Genomic DNA, 16,320 nt, shown 5'->3' with positions numbered 1-16,320 from the left:
TCAAAAACAAGTATAAAATACTTGTAATAATTGCCCACAGGCTTTATAAAGAAAAATCTACAAAATATGAAATCCCAATGTAGAGTCTGAAAGAAAAACTTGTCAAATACAAAGCTTATTTAAACCACAAAGGTTCATTTTAGTTTAAAGCTAAATTTTTATATATTTCTCCTGGGTTTTTTATGGTTTTCTTTTTTAATTAATTTTTTATTGAATTTATTAGGGTTATATTGATTGATAAAATTAAATAGGTTTCAGGTATACAACTCTACAATACATCATCTGTATATTATATTGTGTATTTACCAGTCAAAAAAATTGATTTTTTCAAACTCAATGACTGGTTAAATAAAGATAGTGGACTGAGCATTCTCTACACTCTTTCGCACCCCCAATTACATAACGTTTTTAAAGACCAGAAAAAGATATATGTGAACATTAAAAAAAAAAACAGACACGTTACCACAAATAACCCCAAAAGTTAAGGATTCCTTGTAGAGGTAAAACCCACAGTAATTCAGTGAAGGCTATGTGAAATGAGGCCAGGTGACCACATCTCCCACCACACAATCCACCTCAGGTTAAATCAAGGATTCTGGGAATTGGAGCCAAAGGCACTTGTCAGTGTCCCACACAACTCATGATCTCTAAGCAAGATAACATCCCCTATGCCCAAAAGACAAGCTACCAAGCCCAGCCTTCCTTACAGCACCTCCCATCCCTCCCCCATAATCAGATAAGGCAAATTTTAACATACATGTGGGTGAAGATGGGTTCTTAAATACTTACATGAGCAAACAATTAAGAATCAACAATTATTGAGGAAAAGCAAAACCATGAAGAAAGAACCAAGTTCTATCAAGAAAATTACTAAAATAAAATCCAAGAAGAATAAGAATAGATCAAAGAGAAGCAGATATTTTGCTAAGTATGGTAACATTAGTATGTTCCAACAGCATATTATATACATGAGATAAATTACCTAGAGCTCTTGGAAATTTAAAATTTGACAACTAAGATTTCAGAAATAGCAAAATAAACATAGCTAAATACTGAATTAGCAGAGGGAAGTAAAAAATATTTTTCCCCCAATTCTCCAGAAAAGAACTAAAAGGTTGAAAGTATAAGAAAAAAATTAAAACACAAAGGATAGATCCAAAATGTCCAAAATCCACCTCTCAGGACTCACAGAAAGAGAGAACAATGACACTAAAAGAAATTTTTTTTAAATTTCAGGTCTGAAAACAGACAAATGTTCTCAGATTAATGGGCTCACCAAATGCTTGCAGAAGTGTGGTATGATTCCATTTCTAAAGATATCCTCTCATACCTGTACCACTCAAAAAGCCTTCAATCCGATTTCTCCAATTCTACTTTCTTCATTATCAGCACTTCCTACCCACTACCAAATTTTTCTGCCATAATGAAGTTACAATGACTTAAAAACAGCACTGGCTGGGTTGCTCAGTTGGCTGGAGCATCATCCCACATACCAAAAGGTTGTGGGTTCTATCCCTGGTCAAGGGATATACCTAGGTTGTGGGTTCAATCCCCAGTCAGGGCACATATGAGAGGCAACCAATCAATGTTTCTCTCTCATATTGATGTGCCTCTCTTTCTCTCTTTCTCCCCTCAACCCCCACCTTTCCTCTCTATCTAAAATCAATAAAAATATATCCTCAGGGGAGGATTACAAAAAAATCCCTAAACCATATCATGTCATTTCTCTAACTTAAAATCTCTACTTAATACCTTTGCTGTTAGAATAAAATCAAAATTCCTGATTTGGTCCTTACTACCCCAAACTCATTTCATTCCTCTTTTCATATCATTTGTTATACTCCATCACAAAGGCTTTCATTCAGTCACTTAAATTAAGCAATCTCCTCCATACCTCAGAACACTTCTGTGTTTTTTCCTTCTAACTGAGGTGCTCTCTCCAAATCACGTGCATTAACAAACTAAATCTCACTTATTTTTTAGGTCTCAGCTAAATGCTATCCCTGACTGCCAAATCTAAATTAGGCCCTATTATTGTATTTTCTTCCACTGCATCATTTTCATCTTCTTCACAGCACCTATCCCAATCTGTAATTAAATATTTTTCTGTGATTGTTTTATACATCTCCCCAAGTAGATCTCATTAGCACAAAGTCCATGTCTATTATGTTCCTAATTATATAACCAAAGATAACTGAAGAATAAGATCTAATAAATTCAATAGTTACATTATCTAATATCAATATGAGGGAGGACCAAAAAACACTGGAATTATTTCCTGGAGGGCAGGCCCTTGTAGTACAGGCTTCCCCCACTAGATGAGTGTTCTAGGAACCCATCTGCATCAGTGTACAAGTGGGCATTGTTTTAAGAAGCTGGGTTAGGCTTCAGTGAATTCTTTTTTAAAACTTTCAATGTGCCCATTTCACAATGGGTGATTTACAAGCATATCTGCCCATACCACGCTGAGTGTTAGGCAGTTTTTTTTAAGTATATTTTACTGATCATGCTATTACAGTTGTCCCATTTTTTTTCTCCCCTTTATCCCCCTCTGCCTTCTACCCCCCTTAGTTCATGTCCATGGGTTGTACATATAAGTTCTTTGGTTTCTCCATTTCCAATACTATTCTTAACCTTCCCCTATTTTGTAGCTACCAATTTTGCTTCTTATTCCCTATACCTTTCCCCCCATTCTTTCCCCTCTCCCCCCCTGCTGATAACCTTCCATGTGATCTCCATTTATATGATTCTGGTTCCTGTTCTAGTTGTTTGCTTAGTTTGTTTCTCTTTTTGTTTAGATTCAGTTGTTGATAGTTGTGAGTTTGTTGTCATTTTACTGTACAGGCAAGAAGGGGCTGGAAAGAAGTATTCAAAGTCATGAAGACCAAGGACCTACATCCAAGATTACTCTATCCAGCAAAGCTATCATTTAGAATGGGAGGGCAGATAAAGTGCTTCCCAGATAAGGTCAAGTTAAAGGAGTTCATCACCACCAAGCCCTTATTATATGAAATGTTAAAGGGACTTATCTAAGAAAAAGAAGATGATCAAAACTATGAATAGTAAATGTTCAGCAGTTTTTGACCAAAAATGGCATGACCCCAGTGCTGCACCCTCCCTATTCACCCGATCTTGTCCTGCCCGGAGTGACTCTTTTTTTTGTTCCCTTGGATAAAAAAAGTCCTCAAAGGGAAACATTTTGCGAATATGGAAAAGGCGAAACAAAAAAATGGCAGAAGCACTAAAAGGCATCAAAATTGACTTGTTCAAAAACTGTTTTGAGCAGTGGAAAAAAGTCTCCATATGTGTATTACATCAAGTGGAGAGTACTTTGAAGGTAATTGAAGTTTAAACATGTAACAATAAATACACAATTTTTTATAAATAAATTCCAGGGTTTTGGGGGGTCCCTCCTCATATACTATCTAGTAATACTAGGCAACAGCAGCAACAGATAACACCAGAGGGAGAATCTGTTATATACCCAAAGTGAAAGTGAACACAGGTATAAACACAAGCAAACTGACTACAGGAGCAAAACCTATTTAGAGCAATATCAGGCTTAATTCAAGATTGGAGACACAGGAAGAAGCAAAGCAAACTATACAAAGTAAAGAAACAGAAAAAATTATTTGACAAAGATTTTGTATTTACAATTGTCTTTAACTAACTTGGAATGCACTACTTCACTCTTTAAATGAGCAATGAAAAGAAAGCTCATATTTAAAGTGTTTGATCTCAGGCAACGAGATGGCTCTAAATTTACAATACAGAATAGTCAGATTTGAACTGCATAGTGAACTGAATAGTCTTTCTTAAGGTTTAAATTTTCTATCTTTGAAAAGTCAAGTGAAAATTACCAACTAATCACTACTGGTAAATAACAGAGGAGAAACTTTATTTTATTCTGGAATAGTGTTTATGTTTTTAGAATTGGCTAATAATATTATGTACACATATTATTCTCTAAATCTTACCCAGTTCAGTTGATTTCTTCTGAAGTTCCATGGTAAGTATTTTTGATTGATCTTCACTTTTTTCCAATCTTGTAAAATATATTATTAGTTTACAATGTAAAACATTCTCTTAATCAGAATACATCTAGTAACTAAAGTTGGTGCAATTTAGCAACAATATACATTAGCACAGATTCATTCATTCAATTATTAAACATTTTTTGAGTACCTACTCTGTGCCAGATAGTACATTTCAAAATAAGATATTGCTATTATAAATACATTTTTGTACATTAATTAGTCTACATAAAACTTTAAGCCTGTGGTCACAACTTATCTCTTTCTTAGCTGTTGATGAAAATCAAATTAATGCATCCTAGAACTTTGAGACTGAATATGTAACTATCATTATACTCAATTCTGCCTTAGGGACAATATAAATATGAAAAGTTATGAAACTGGCTTAATTCCTCTGGCTTTCCATTTCCTTGTCTATAAAACTGAGGTAACTGGAACAGATGACATTAAGATCACTTCCAATTTTAAAACTTGAAAATTAACTAGATAGGTCAACCCAAGTATCTATGAGATTAGCTAAGCTAGAAAGTTAGCTTTTCTTCCTTTATCAGACACAAGCAGTAGAGAAGAAATACTTCTAGGCCCAGTTCATGACTTCAGAGAGAAACTTGTTTCTTTCATCTTCATTAACCCTAATGCTAATGGGACAAAAATAACTGCCTAGGCCTCATAACACAGCTTTATAAATGGATTTTTCTTTAATATAAAGTAGTGAAAAACAGCAAGTTTTTAACTCTTTTTAGACACACTGCTATTTAGATTAAATGCAAATAGCTGATTTTATAATTAATCATATTCATTAATTCATTAATCTATTAATTTAATAAAAATGTTTGAGCACATTCCTTGTAGGTTAGTTGCTAATTTTATAAATCAGAAAGGTTACAGACCCCAGTAAAATTAACCCCACTTCCCCATATTATTTCTATGAAGCCAATAATAATCCAGTTTAATTAAATATGTCATATCGCTGCGTCAGCAGTATCAGCTTATCCATTTAGCTTGACTCTAAGGAAAGCATGCATAGGAACTATCCTAGAGAATATCTGCTATCTTTCCCGAGGATACCTGCTTGTAAAATGTATTCCCACTTTATACATTTTTTTAAAAAGGCTTGGTTACAGTTGTTACAGGAATTAGTTGACAATGAATAGGAGATGGCACTGAATATTAATAGTAAATAACTTTTATTCAGCTAAGTAATAAGTATTTTTACCTCTGATGTTCTGTTGTCAGTAATTCTTTCAAGTTGCAGACAGTAGTTTTAAGTTCAGTAACCACAAATGAATGAGAAGCGTTGGCTTTATTAAATTCTTCCATTTGAGCTTCTTTTTCTCCAGTGATCTGATGTATTTTTTTTGTCGCTATCTGTAAATCTTCCTCTAAAGCCTTTTCAGTACTCTAAATGAAAGAAAGTACAAAACAAAAGCTATGACCCAAGGTCCTAAAGAAAAAAGGCTAAACTCATCTGCTTCTGTAATTTGCTGTCCCTCCTTAGCCTCTCACTCCCCTCTCCTATCCCACCCACCACTCTATCTCAATCCACCATTCTTCCAAAGCCCACCTACAGTCCCATCCCCTCCATGGAGACTTCCTGGCCAACTCAGCCCCACAGTGTTTTTACAGTTCTTAGAACTATTGTAGCGGTTTTTGCCTGAATCACACTCTTGGTACCTAGCATGGTCTTGTATTTTAGTTAAGTTTTAAATGTGGTTTTTATCCAATGTCTCTAATTAAACTAAAAGCATTTTGTGACTGGCACTGTATCTTCTCTAATTGAAGTTCTGAGTCCTTGTACATGGTATTATCATTCAATAAGTATTTGATGACTGATCAATAGATTTAAATCATACCACACTTCTTTGCAAAGACATTTTACAATCTTCTAGTTCTGATGTTAAATTATCCTGCTTCTCATTTGTTTCTTTTAAGTTTTCATTCTGTAATTCTGAAAAAAGAAAGTTAAAGGTAGGTAGTATTAATAGAAAATATAAAAACAAAGTATTTGTAACAATTACTTATTTTTCTCCATTAGATATTACAAAATCAGAAAGAATTGTTCAGATATAGATACAATGATATTGGTTATCATCAACTTTTTTTTAAATCACCTTTGTTTTGGGGTTTTTTTAAAAGGTTTTATTTATTTATTTTTAGAGAGAGGGGAAGGGAAGGAGAAAAAGAGGGAGAGAAACATCAATGTGTGGTTGCATCTTGTGCACCCCCTACTGGGGACCTGGCCCGCAACCCAGGCATGAGCCCTAGACTGGAATCAACTGGTGACCTTTGGTTCACAGATCCACGCTCAATCCACTGAGCTACACCAGCCAGGATCATCAACTTTTTAAAAATATTTTATTTATTTATTTTTAGAGAGAAAGAGAGGGAGAAAAACATTAACAGTTGCCAAATCTGCAACCCAGGCATGTGTCATGACCAGGAATCAAACCAGCGACTTTTCAGTTTGCAGAATGCCGCCCAACCAACTGAACCACAACAGTCACGGCAGTCATCATTGACTTTTATTGACTTTTCAAGACTTATCTCCCAAGCACTCCAAGGTGAATATATAAGGATTTTTGGTGCTACAGTTTTAGTAAAAGTTGAACATTGGAAACAACCTAAATATCCAACAGGAGACAGATTAAATTACAGTGGTACATACATAATAGTATGATGTAGCTACTGTAAATGACAATATAGATCTTATTTATGGATTACTAAATTGGATAAATATTTATAAAAATCATAGAATAAAAAGAGCAAGTTAAAAATAGTACTTATATAAGTACTGCATGTGAAAAGAAAGAATATACACAAGAACATTAAAAGTAATTTATCTCCTAATGGTGAAGGTATTCATGATTTTATTTTCATTATTACTATCTTATTTTAATTTTTAAAAGTATATCTATTTATTTAAATATTAATTCTAAAAGTTGGTGATTCCACTTAATAGCTAATGCTTACTAACTACTAATGTTTACAGATACTAGTCTCTGTGTTTTATATGTGTGCACTCACTTTTAAATCTCATAGAGACATAAAGGGAAAACAGAAGTTCATGCTCTTCCCTAGGTTCAAACAATTCTTACTAGCTAGCTAGCCAGTCAGTCTGTCTCTACTTTTCCCACCTGGAAATTCAGAATAATGGTAGTTAGTCATACCTTGAAGGGTTGCTGTTAGGATTAAAAAGATAATGCAACTAGAGATGTTTTATCATTCTTAGTATCAAAAATATCATAATTTTTAACCGCAGTACCTAGCACATAATCAGCAAATGTTAAATACAATGAAGATGTTGATGATGGTGGTGGTGGTGTATGCTAGAAACTGAATCTTAAACTTCATGGTATTTACAGTATGAGTGGGCAGGCCGACAATGAAAAATCAATAAGTGCTGATTGGTATTCACTGGAAGTTCTGAGAATATACATAGAAGGGCACCTAAATCAAATAGGATCAGTAAGGGTTAAAAGTAAGGAATGACAGGCATAAAGATGGAAAGTTCAAGGAAGAATCCTAGAAAGTGACAGCTGAATTGAAGCATTTGAAGCCAGTAAGAATTAATAAGCATAATGGGAGCTGGAGGAGAAAAGACGACCACAGACAAGTGAAAGACAAAAGACAAAAACGGAAGAGGCAGAATGATGCACCCTGAGTTCTGAAGGAAACGTATTTCAATAGCATTAAAACCATATGAGGGAGAAATCAGAGTAGATGATTGGAAAGAAAATAAGAACAAGATCATAACAGGATTTATGTGACTTGCTCAGAGAGGTAAGCTTCATAAGTCATAAAGACCATGAAAAACAATGAAGCATGTTAAGCAACAGAATGATGTTTCATGTTTGTATTTTTTAATTCTTGAAAAATCTGTGTAGAAATAAAAGAGTTAGTGCTCCAACTCTGGGGGGAAAATAGGGAAAGTAGATCTGGAGAGAGGGAAATGATAACTAAACACTGCAGTGTCCACTGTGACACTATTTATATAGTCTGGTAATTAAATGTCTCCTCTGAGAAATTATAATCACAAACTAGTCCTGAGGCATGTGTGGAAACTCAATGTATGCTGTTTGAAGGTTCTAAAAAGCTTCATGCCAAAACTTAGTTAGAAGTGCCCCAAGTTCTCCAAGGATCCCAGAGTTACAAATGCAAATTTTCTCTGTAAAAATACACTTCCAATCCAGGCCTTAAAAAATTTCCACAGATGAAGTTACATGACCTCACAATCAAAACCCACAGAAGAAATAAAGCACCATGAGCAGAGTCAGCAGAATAAACAAACAAAAGGCAGGCTTTTACCTGCATATACTCCAGATGTTAGAATTACTGATGGTGGATTGTTAAAAAATAAGTATTATATCAATCTTTAAAAACTAAAATAGGTAAGGAAAAGGTCCATAAACTAAATAAAGCTTCTAAAAACACCTTTAGAAAGGAATAAAATTTCAGGATCAAATATAAAAATTCAGGATCAAAAAATCACTGAACTCTTGACAAAATAGGAAGAAATTATCAGGCTAAATGTGAAGGGAAAACAGAAACCTGAAGATGTAAGAAAAACACAGACGCTTTTGTCCCGAGGGGATCTGCAGATCCTGGCAAAGTTGGACTTTTGATTTGAAATCATGATTGGGTGAGAAAAAGAAATGTGAACATCCCAAGACTTATAAAGTAGAGAACCCAAGAGTTAAAACTTTTGTGAAATAAGCTGGAACATTCGTTTTACAAAGAAACAAAAGTAAGCCAACTCACAAAAGCAAGCCAGCTCAAGTCTGTATCACCTGAGTGGTCTAAGGACCCCAAGCCCGGAAGCTGACTTGGATTGTACCAGATGGGCAGAGCCACCGTGCACATGGCAGAAGTCAACAGAAATCCTCCCAGGAGGAGGTTAAGTTACCTACATACTTGGCAGGCCATAAATTATTCCCACAAATAATTTTTGCAAGGAAAAATGAGTGTGAAGTCAAAAACAATAAGACACACAAGAAAACAAGGCACTTTGAACAAAAACTTTAAGACACAAGTGACAGCAGTTACAAAATAGTCACAAGGATATAAATTACAGCATAGGGAATACCGTCAATATTATTGCAATAACTGCATGTGATTGTCTAACCAACATGGTGTACACCTGAAACTAATATAGAATAATACTGAATATAAACTGCAATTGAAAATTAAAAAATAAAAATTAAGCTATACATTTTTTAAAAAGCAAATGACAGAATGAGGCTCACAAACATTTAAGAAAGAATTATCAGTAAGCAACTATCAAACAGCTATTCTTAGTAGTTAAAGAAAAATACCTTGAAAATAATAAGAAACTAAAAGCTACATAAAGTACAATAGCAGATTTGAAAAATAAGATAAACTAGTTTTATCTTATAATAAGATAAAAACATTTTAAAGGTCTTAATAACTGAAAATAAAGTGGAAGGGTTCATAGTGGGTAAGAAACAAATAAAGAGGGGCTTTCGGGAACTACTATAAAGGACACATGGACAAAACCAAGAGGGAGGGGAGAGGCGGGGGAGGGAGGTGGGTTTGGCTGGGGTGGGGAGAAAATGCAGACAACTGTAATTGAACAACAATAAAAAAAAATGAAAGAGAGAGAGAGAATTAGTAAAAAAGAGAGAAGATTTTTAAGAGAAAAGTGACAAATGTCACGAGATCCCTATGATGTTCTGAAAGGTGCAGGGTTTCAGTGTATTATGCCTACCAAATGCATGCTGCTTAATCAAGTTTAAAAAATTTCAGTAAGATAGTCTAAACATAACATGACATTCAAGATCCTTCATAATCTGATCCAAAATTCATTTCCAGTCTCATCAAGATACAGACACACAAATTAGTTTCAAATATATCCTAACTTTCACACTTCCATGACTTGCACAAGCCATTTCTTCTGCATATACTCTCTCCTCCAACTAACTGTCTCATAATCCTTTAGTCATCTAAGGTCTAGTTCAACAGTTTTTTTCCCCTAATGCCTTTCCAAATGTCTCGCTCCAGAAATAATGAATAATTCCCTCCATTGTGCTCCCAGAGTATTTATTCATCCATAAAATATTTATTGAGTGCCTCATATGTGCCAGGCATTGATTTTTGAATGCATCCGTGAACAAAAAGACTTATGTCCCTGTTTTCAAGAGCACTGCGTTGAAACTAAAGAAAGTGAGAATATGAAATGGGAAAACAGGAGTGTAGTACTTTGAAAAACCTCTGTAAGTGATTCTATTAAGCTTTACTTGAGCTGGTTCATCCCAAGTTGGGAATTACATCACTAGAAAGCATTACAACAAAAGTGTAATGAAAGCCAAAAATTAAAACATAACAAGAGAAATACATAAGATACATTGTTATATTTTATTATATAAAGTCTTACTGATTTTTTCTTCTAATTGATTAACTTTATCTCCGGATTCCTCTAGCTGCAGTATTAACTCTTTTACTTTATTTTCTTTCTCGGTGTTTTGGATCAATAGCAGTGATACCTAAAATTAAATATTTACATAATATATTACACATATGAAAAATAAAATATGATAACTTAGCATTTACCATTACCTGCAATTGTTTTATGTACTTGATTATATGCTTTTCAGTTGGCTGTGCCTAGCATTTAGTATGTGCTTGCCGCCCCCCCCGCAAAAAAAAAAAAAACTTTAATAAATGAATGAATGAAGAAAATATAGCAGGTCCTCAAAAATGATGTTTCATTCAATGTTGTTTATTATAATTTTGATGAGATGCCATAGGAACTTAACTTTTGTTTACATCAATTAGCCTATGGTAAAATTAGTTTCATTATATATCATTTGGCTGCAATTCTAAGAACCTATTGGTGACATTAAGTGAGAACTTACTATAATATGATATACGCAATATACCCAATATTATAGTTTGCATTTTAACTTATTACTGGAAAGATTATATAATAAAAGCTGCTTGGTCTATTTATTCCATAAATATTACTGAGCACCTACATCATTACACAAACCATAATAAGCATGAACTCACTTACAAAACACACATAGTCTAGACCAGGGGATAGACAACTCTACCTGAATATTATTAGTAACAGGACAAAAACATTACAGGAAATTGGGGAAGGAATATCTATATAAATCTTGGGGGAATGTAATAAAAAATTAATCCTTCTCAGAGAACAGAATAGAGCCCTTCTAAACAAGTAGAAATTAATCAGACAAACACAGGGAAATAAGCATTCTAGACTCATATAAGAACACAAAGGATCCACAGATCATGCTTCATATGGAGAACAGAAAATATTCAGATGGCTAAAATACTGAGTGCTCGTGACAAAAAGGTGAAAGATATACGTAAAACACAAGCTGACACTTGCAGATTCAAGATGGTAGAAAGATCTCTTTGCCCTATTTTCACCTCCAAATCACCCAAAAAAATAACCAGGGAAACAAAAAAGACAGACTTTATCTTCCATGAAACGGGGAGCCTTCTCTATAATACAAACCACAGTCTGTAAAGAAAGAAGTTGGAAGAAATGGAAAATGATTCAGCATAGAAAAGCAAGGTCAAACCTAAGAGCCAGAGCAAGGAAGACACTAATGAAAAGCAAAGTATGTCCACCCCAAAGAACCCAAGAATGCTTCAGGAATAAGAGGCAACAGACACTATGGAAGGTAGGCATGAAACAGGGGACTAAATTTAAGGAGGCTATTCGAAAGTCCTTTCCTGGACTCTATTCCATAACAGCCAATGTAGTCAGAGAACTAACCCTACTCTATCTTTGCAACAAACACAGACATAAACTGAAAAAGATAATCTCTGAACATGGGTATACTAGGCATGGGGAAGGGTAGGGTAAAGGATAATTGAAAAGACAACACATGGAATGACGTGACTCAGCATGTCTTCCTACCCTGCGAACCTAGCTCCAAAATGCCACAGCCAAGATTTTATTTCCAGGCACAAATCTGAAGAAAAAAAGTCATAATAGTAATGACATTTAGGAATCCCCAGCAAAAACATTTGCTGACCACACCATCATTTTACAGGGAACCCCAACAATCTGTAAGCTATACCCAAGCATCCAGAACTTCAACAAGCTTTTTCATACTGCATTCTCTTTTTGTGTTCTAATAAGCACAGTTTTAACTTTTAAAAATACCTCCCTTCAGAAATTTCATTTACAAATTCAGCTAAAATATAAAATTGCTAAATCTTTCAAAGTATGTAAGCCTAACATACAAATTATTCTATTATTAAACCAGAACTGAAAGAAAACTCTAAAATCTTCTGTGCTTTCAATGAACTTTTGCTACTATCGTTTAAGTAGATATCCATATTATCTACCATTACAAGATATCATATGACAAATCAGAGAAAAACTCGGAAAAAAAAAAAAAAGAAACAAAGAGCAGAGGATTCCTTTCTATATAATGCTTTCCACTGGGAAGCAGAAGGCTCAAAACTGATAAAGTTGGCATAATAATGACCTGAAAACAACATTTACAATTTTCAAGTCTTACACTATGTGACATTTAAAAAAGAAGCAAAAAAAAAAAGTTTTAGTTCACCTTCATTTGTGTTATGAATAGTATATTTCAAAATAAACTATAAAACGTGGGCTGAATGGTCAATGATCATCATCTTCACATCTTATGAGATTTTTGTTTGAACAAAAGTTCTCACAAAGTAAAATACTTTTGCAGCAAGGCCCTATTACTCATTAATATAAATAATGTAGAAGATTCTTTTTTTTAAAAAAAGATGTAGCATCCACAAAAGAAAAAAGCAAACAAAATATAACCAGAAACTTTGAAATTAAGAACATTGTAACAATAGCCAGAGGGGAGTGGGGAGAAGGGTCTATAGGGGCTACTATAAAGGACACAAGGACAAAATCAAGGGGGAGGGTAGAGGTGGGGGAGAGAGGTGGGACTGGCTGGGGTGGGGTGGAGGGATGGGGAGAAAATGCAGACAATTGTAACTGAATAAAAATAAATAAATAAATTTAAAAAAATAAAAATAAATAAATATTTTCAAAAAATAAAAAATAAAAGATGTAGCATCCATTGTGTGTGCGTATTTGAGTCAATGGAAATTAATTCTGTTAGGCAAATGGCTGAATATTTGGGTATGTAAAATAATAAAATTATCTAATAGAAATTTATCGTGCAGTCAGCAAATACAAATTTCTTTTGAACTTTTAAAATTTTATAAATTATGTCCTGGCTGGTGTGGTTGAGTGGATTGAGTGCTGGCCTGAGAACCAAAGGGTCACTCGTTTGATTCCCAGTCAAGGCACATGCCTGGGTTACAAGCCAGGTCCCCAGCAGGGGGCGCTCGAGAGGCAACCACATATTGATGTTTCTTCCTCCATTCATTCCCCTCTCTAAAAAGAAATAAATAAAATACTTTTTAAAAATATTTTATAAATTAACCAGACTTATATCAAGAATGAAAGAGACCTAGCCAAAATAAGTCAAATCAGAAATGAAAGTGAAGAAGTAACAACTGTTATCATAGAAATACAAAAGATTATAAGAAATTACTATGAACAACCATATGCCGAGAAATTGGACAACCTGGACGAAGTGGATACATTTCTAGAAACGTACAATCTTCCAAGACTGAAGCAGGAAGAAGCAAAAAACCTGACTAGACTGAAAACAACTAGAGAAATTGAAGCAGTAATCAAAAAATTCTTGGCACACAAAGAGCCTGGACCAGATGGCTTCACAGGAGAATTTTACCAAACATTCAAAGAGGAACTAACACCTATCCTTCTCAAACTATTTGGGTGAGAAGGAAGAAGAAGGAAGACTCCCAAACTCTTTTTATGAGGCCAGTATTATCCTAATCCCAAAACCAGGTAAAGACACAAGAAAGAAAGTAAATTACAGCCAATATCTCTGATGATCTTAGATGCTAAAATCCACAGCAAAATACTAGCAAACCAGATCCAGCAATACATTAAAAAGATCATACACCATGATCAAGTAGGATTTATTCCTGGGATGCAAGGATGGCACAATATTCACAGATCAATAAATGTAATATATCACATAAATAAAATGAAAGACAAAAATCATATGATCATGTCAATAGGTGCAGAAAAAGCATTTGGTAAAATCCAGCACCCACTTATGGTAAAAACACTTAGAAAAGTAGGAATAGAGGGAGCATATCTCAACATAATGAAGGCCATATACAAAAAACCTACTGCCAGCATCATACACAATGGGTAAAAAATGAAAAGAATTTCCATGAAGATCAGGAAAAAGACAAGGGTGCCCACTGTCACCACTCCTATTCAACATAGTACTGGAAGTCCTAGCCACAGTGATCAGACAAGAAGAAATAAAAGGCATCCAAATTGGAAAGGAGAAAGTAAACTTCTCATTACTCATAGATGACATGATAGTATAAACAGAAAACCATATAGGCTCCACCAAAACACAACTTGACCTACTAAGTGAATTTGGCAAAGTAGCAGGACACAAAGTCAATATTCAGAAATCGATGGCATTTTTGAACACCAACAACAAACTATCAGAAAGAGAAACTAAGGAACAAATCCCATTTACTATAGCAACAAAAAAATAAGATAAAATAAAGTACCTAGGAATAAATTTAACCAAGGAGGTAAGAGACCTGTACTTGGAAAACTATAGAGCACTGAAGAAAGAAATTGAAGAAGATACAAATAAATGGAAGCATATGCCCTGTTCATGGATTGGAAGAATTAACATCATTAAAATGTCCATACTATCCAAAGCAATTTATAGATTCAACACAATTCCTATTAAAATATCAATGACATACTTCAAAGGTCTAGAACAAATATTCCAAAAATTTATATGGAACCAGATACCAAATGGCCTTAGCAACCTTGAGAAAGGTTGGAGGGATCACAATATCTGATTTCAAACTATATTACAAGGCCACTGTAATCAAAACAGTCGGTACTGGTATAGAACAGACACATACATCAATGGAACAGAATAGAGAACCCAGAAATAAACCCATGTCTTTATGGTCAGTTAGTATTTGACAAAGGAGGCAAAAGCATACAATGGAGTAAAGATAGTCTCTTCAATAAATATTGGGAGAACTGGACTGGAAGATGCAAAAAAGTGAAACTAGAAAACCAGCTTACACCATACACCAGAGTAAATTCAAAATGGATAAAAGACTTAAATATAAGTCAGGATACCACAAAAATTCTAGTGGAAAACATAGGCAGTAAAATTTCAGATATCTTACATAACAATATTTTTGCCAATGTATCTCCTAGGGCAAGGGAAATAAAGGAAAAAATAAACAAATGGATTTACATCAAATTAAGAGGCTTCTGTACAGCTAAAGAATCTGTCATGAAAATGAAAATGGAACCCATTCTGTGGGAGAATATATTTGCCAATGATACATCAGGTAAGGGTTTAATCTCTAGAATACATGAAGAACTCATATAACTCAACACCAGGAAGACAAACAATTCAGTTAAAAAATGGGCAAAAGACCTGAATAGACAATTCTCCAAGGAGGACATACAGAGGGCCCAGAGACATATGAAAAGATGCTCAACATCACTAGCATCAGAGAGATGCAAATTAAAAGCACAATGAGATATCACCCCACACCTGCCAAAATGGCTATCATTAATAAATCAACAAACAAATGCTGGTGAGGATGTGGAGAAAAGAGAACCCTAATGCACTGTTGGTGGGAATGCAGACTGGTGCAGCCACTGTGGAAAATAGTATGGAGTTTCCTCAAAAAATTAAAAATGGAATTGCCTTTTGACCCAGCAATTCCATTGTTGGGAATATATCCTAAGGACCATGAAACACCAATTCAAAAGAACTTATGCACCCCTATGTTCACAGCAGAGTTATCTACAATAGCCAAAATTTTGAAACAGCCTAAGTGTCCATCAGTAGATGAGTGGATCAAAAAACTGTAGTACATTTACACAATGGAATACTACACAGCAGAAAAAAGAAGCAATTCCTGACTTTGTGTCAGCATGGATGGAACTGGAGACTATTATGCTAAGTGAAATAAGTCAGTCGGTGAAAGACAAATATCATATGATTGTACTTACAAGAGGAATCTAGGGAACAAAACAAACTAATGAGCAAAACAAAACCTGAGGCATGAAGTCAGGAAATAGGCTGCCAGCTGTAAGTCAGGAGGATGGAGGGGGACTGACTGAAAGGTGAAGGGGTTAGTCAAATAACACACATGAGAACCCATGGACATGGACAATGCTGTGGGGACTGACTATGGG

General features: G+C 34.6%; 1 protein-coding gene across 1 annotated transcript in view; it reads right to left on the bottom strand.

Moving 5' to 3' along the window:
- SYCP1 (synaptonemal complex protein 1) overlaps positions 1 to 16,320 on the bottom strand; it is an 87,549-nt gene that overhangs the window by 49,800 nt on the left and 21,429 nt on the right. The window contains exons 11-14 of the mRNA XM_024570534.3: positions 10,426 to 10,534; positions 5,888 to 5,982; positions 5,251 to 5,435; positions 3,978 to 4,045 (exon numbers count right to left, since the gene is read on the bottom strand). Of these exons, the coding sequence (XP_024426302.1) occupies positions 3,978 to 4,045; positions 5,251 to 5,435; positions 5,888 to 5,982; positions 10,426 to 10,534 (457 nt within the window). The remainder of the gene's footprint in view (positions 1 to 3,977; positions 4,046 to 5,250; positions 5,436 to 5,887; positions 5,983 to 10,425; positions 10,535 to 16,320) is intronic.

Source organism: Desmodus rotundus, chromosome 12 (genome assembly GCF_022682495.2).
Source record: "Desmodus rotundus isolate HL8 chromosome 12, HLdesRot8A.1, whole genome shotgun sequence".
Taxonomy (NCBI): Eukaryota; Metazoa; Chordata; class Mammalia; order Chiroptera; family Phyllostomidae; genus Desmodus; species Desmodus rotundus.
Note: the sequence above shows the minus strand (reverse complement) of the source record. Positions and strands in the feature narration are given on the sequence as shown.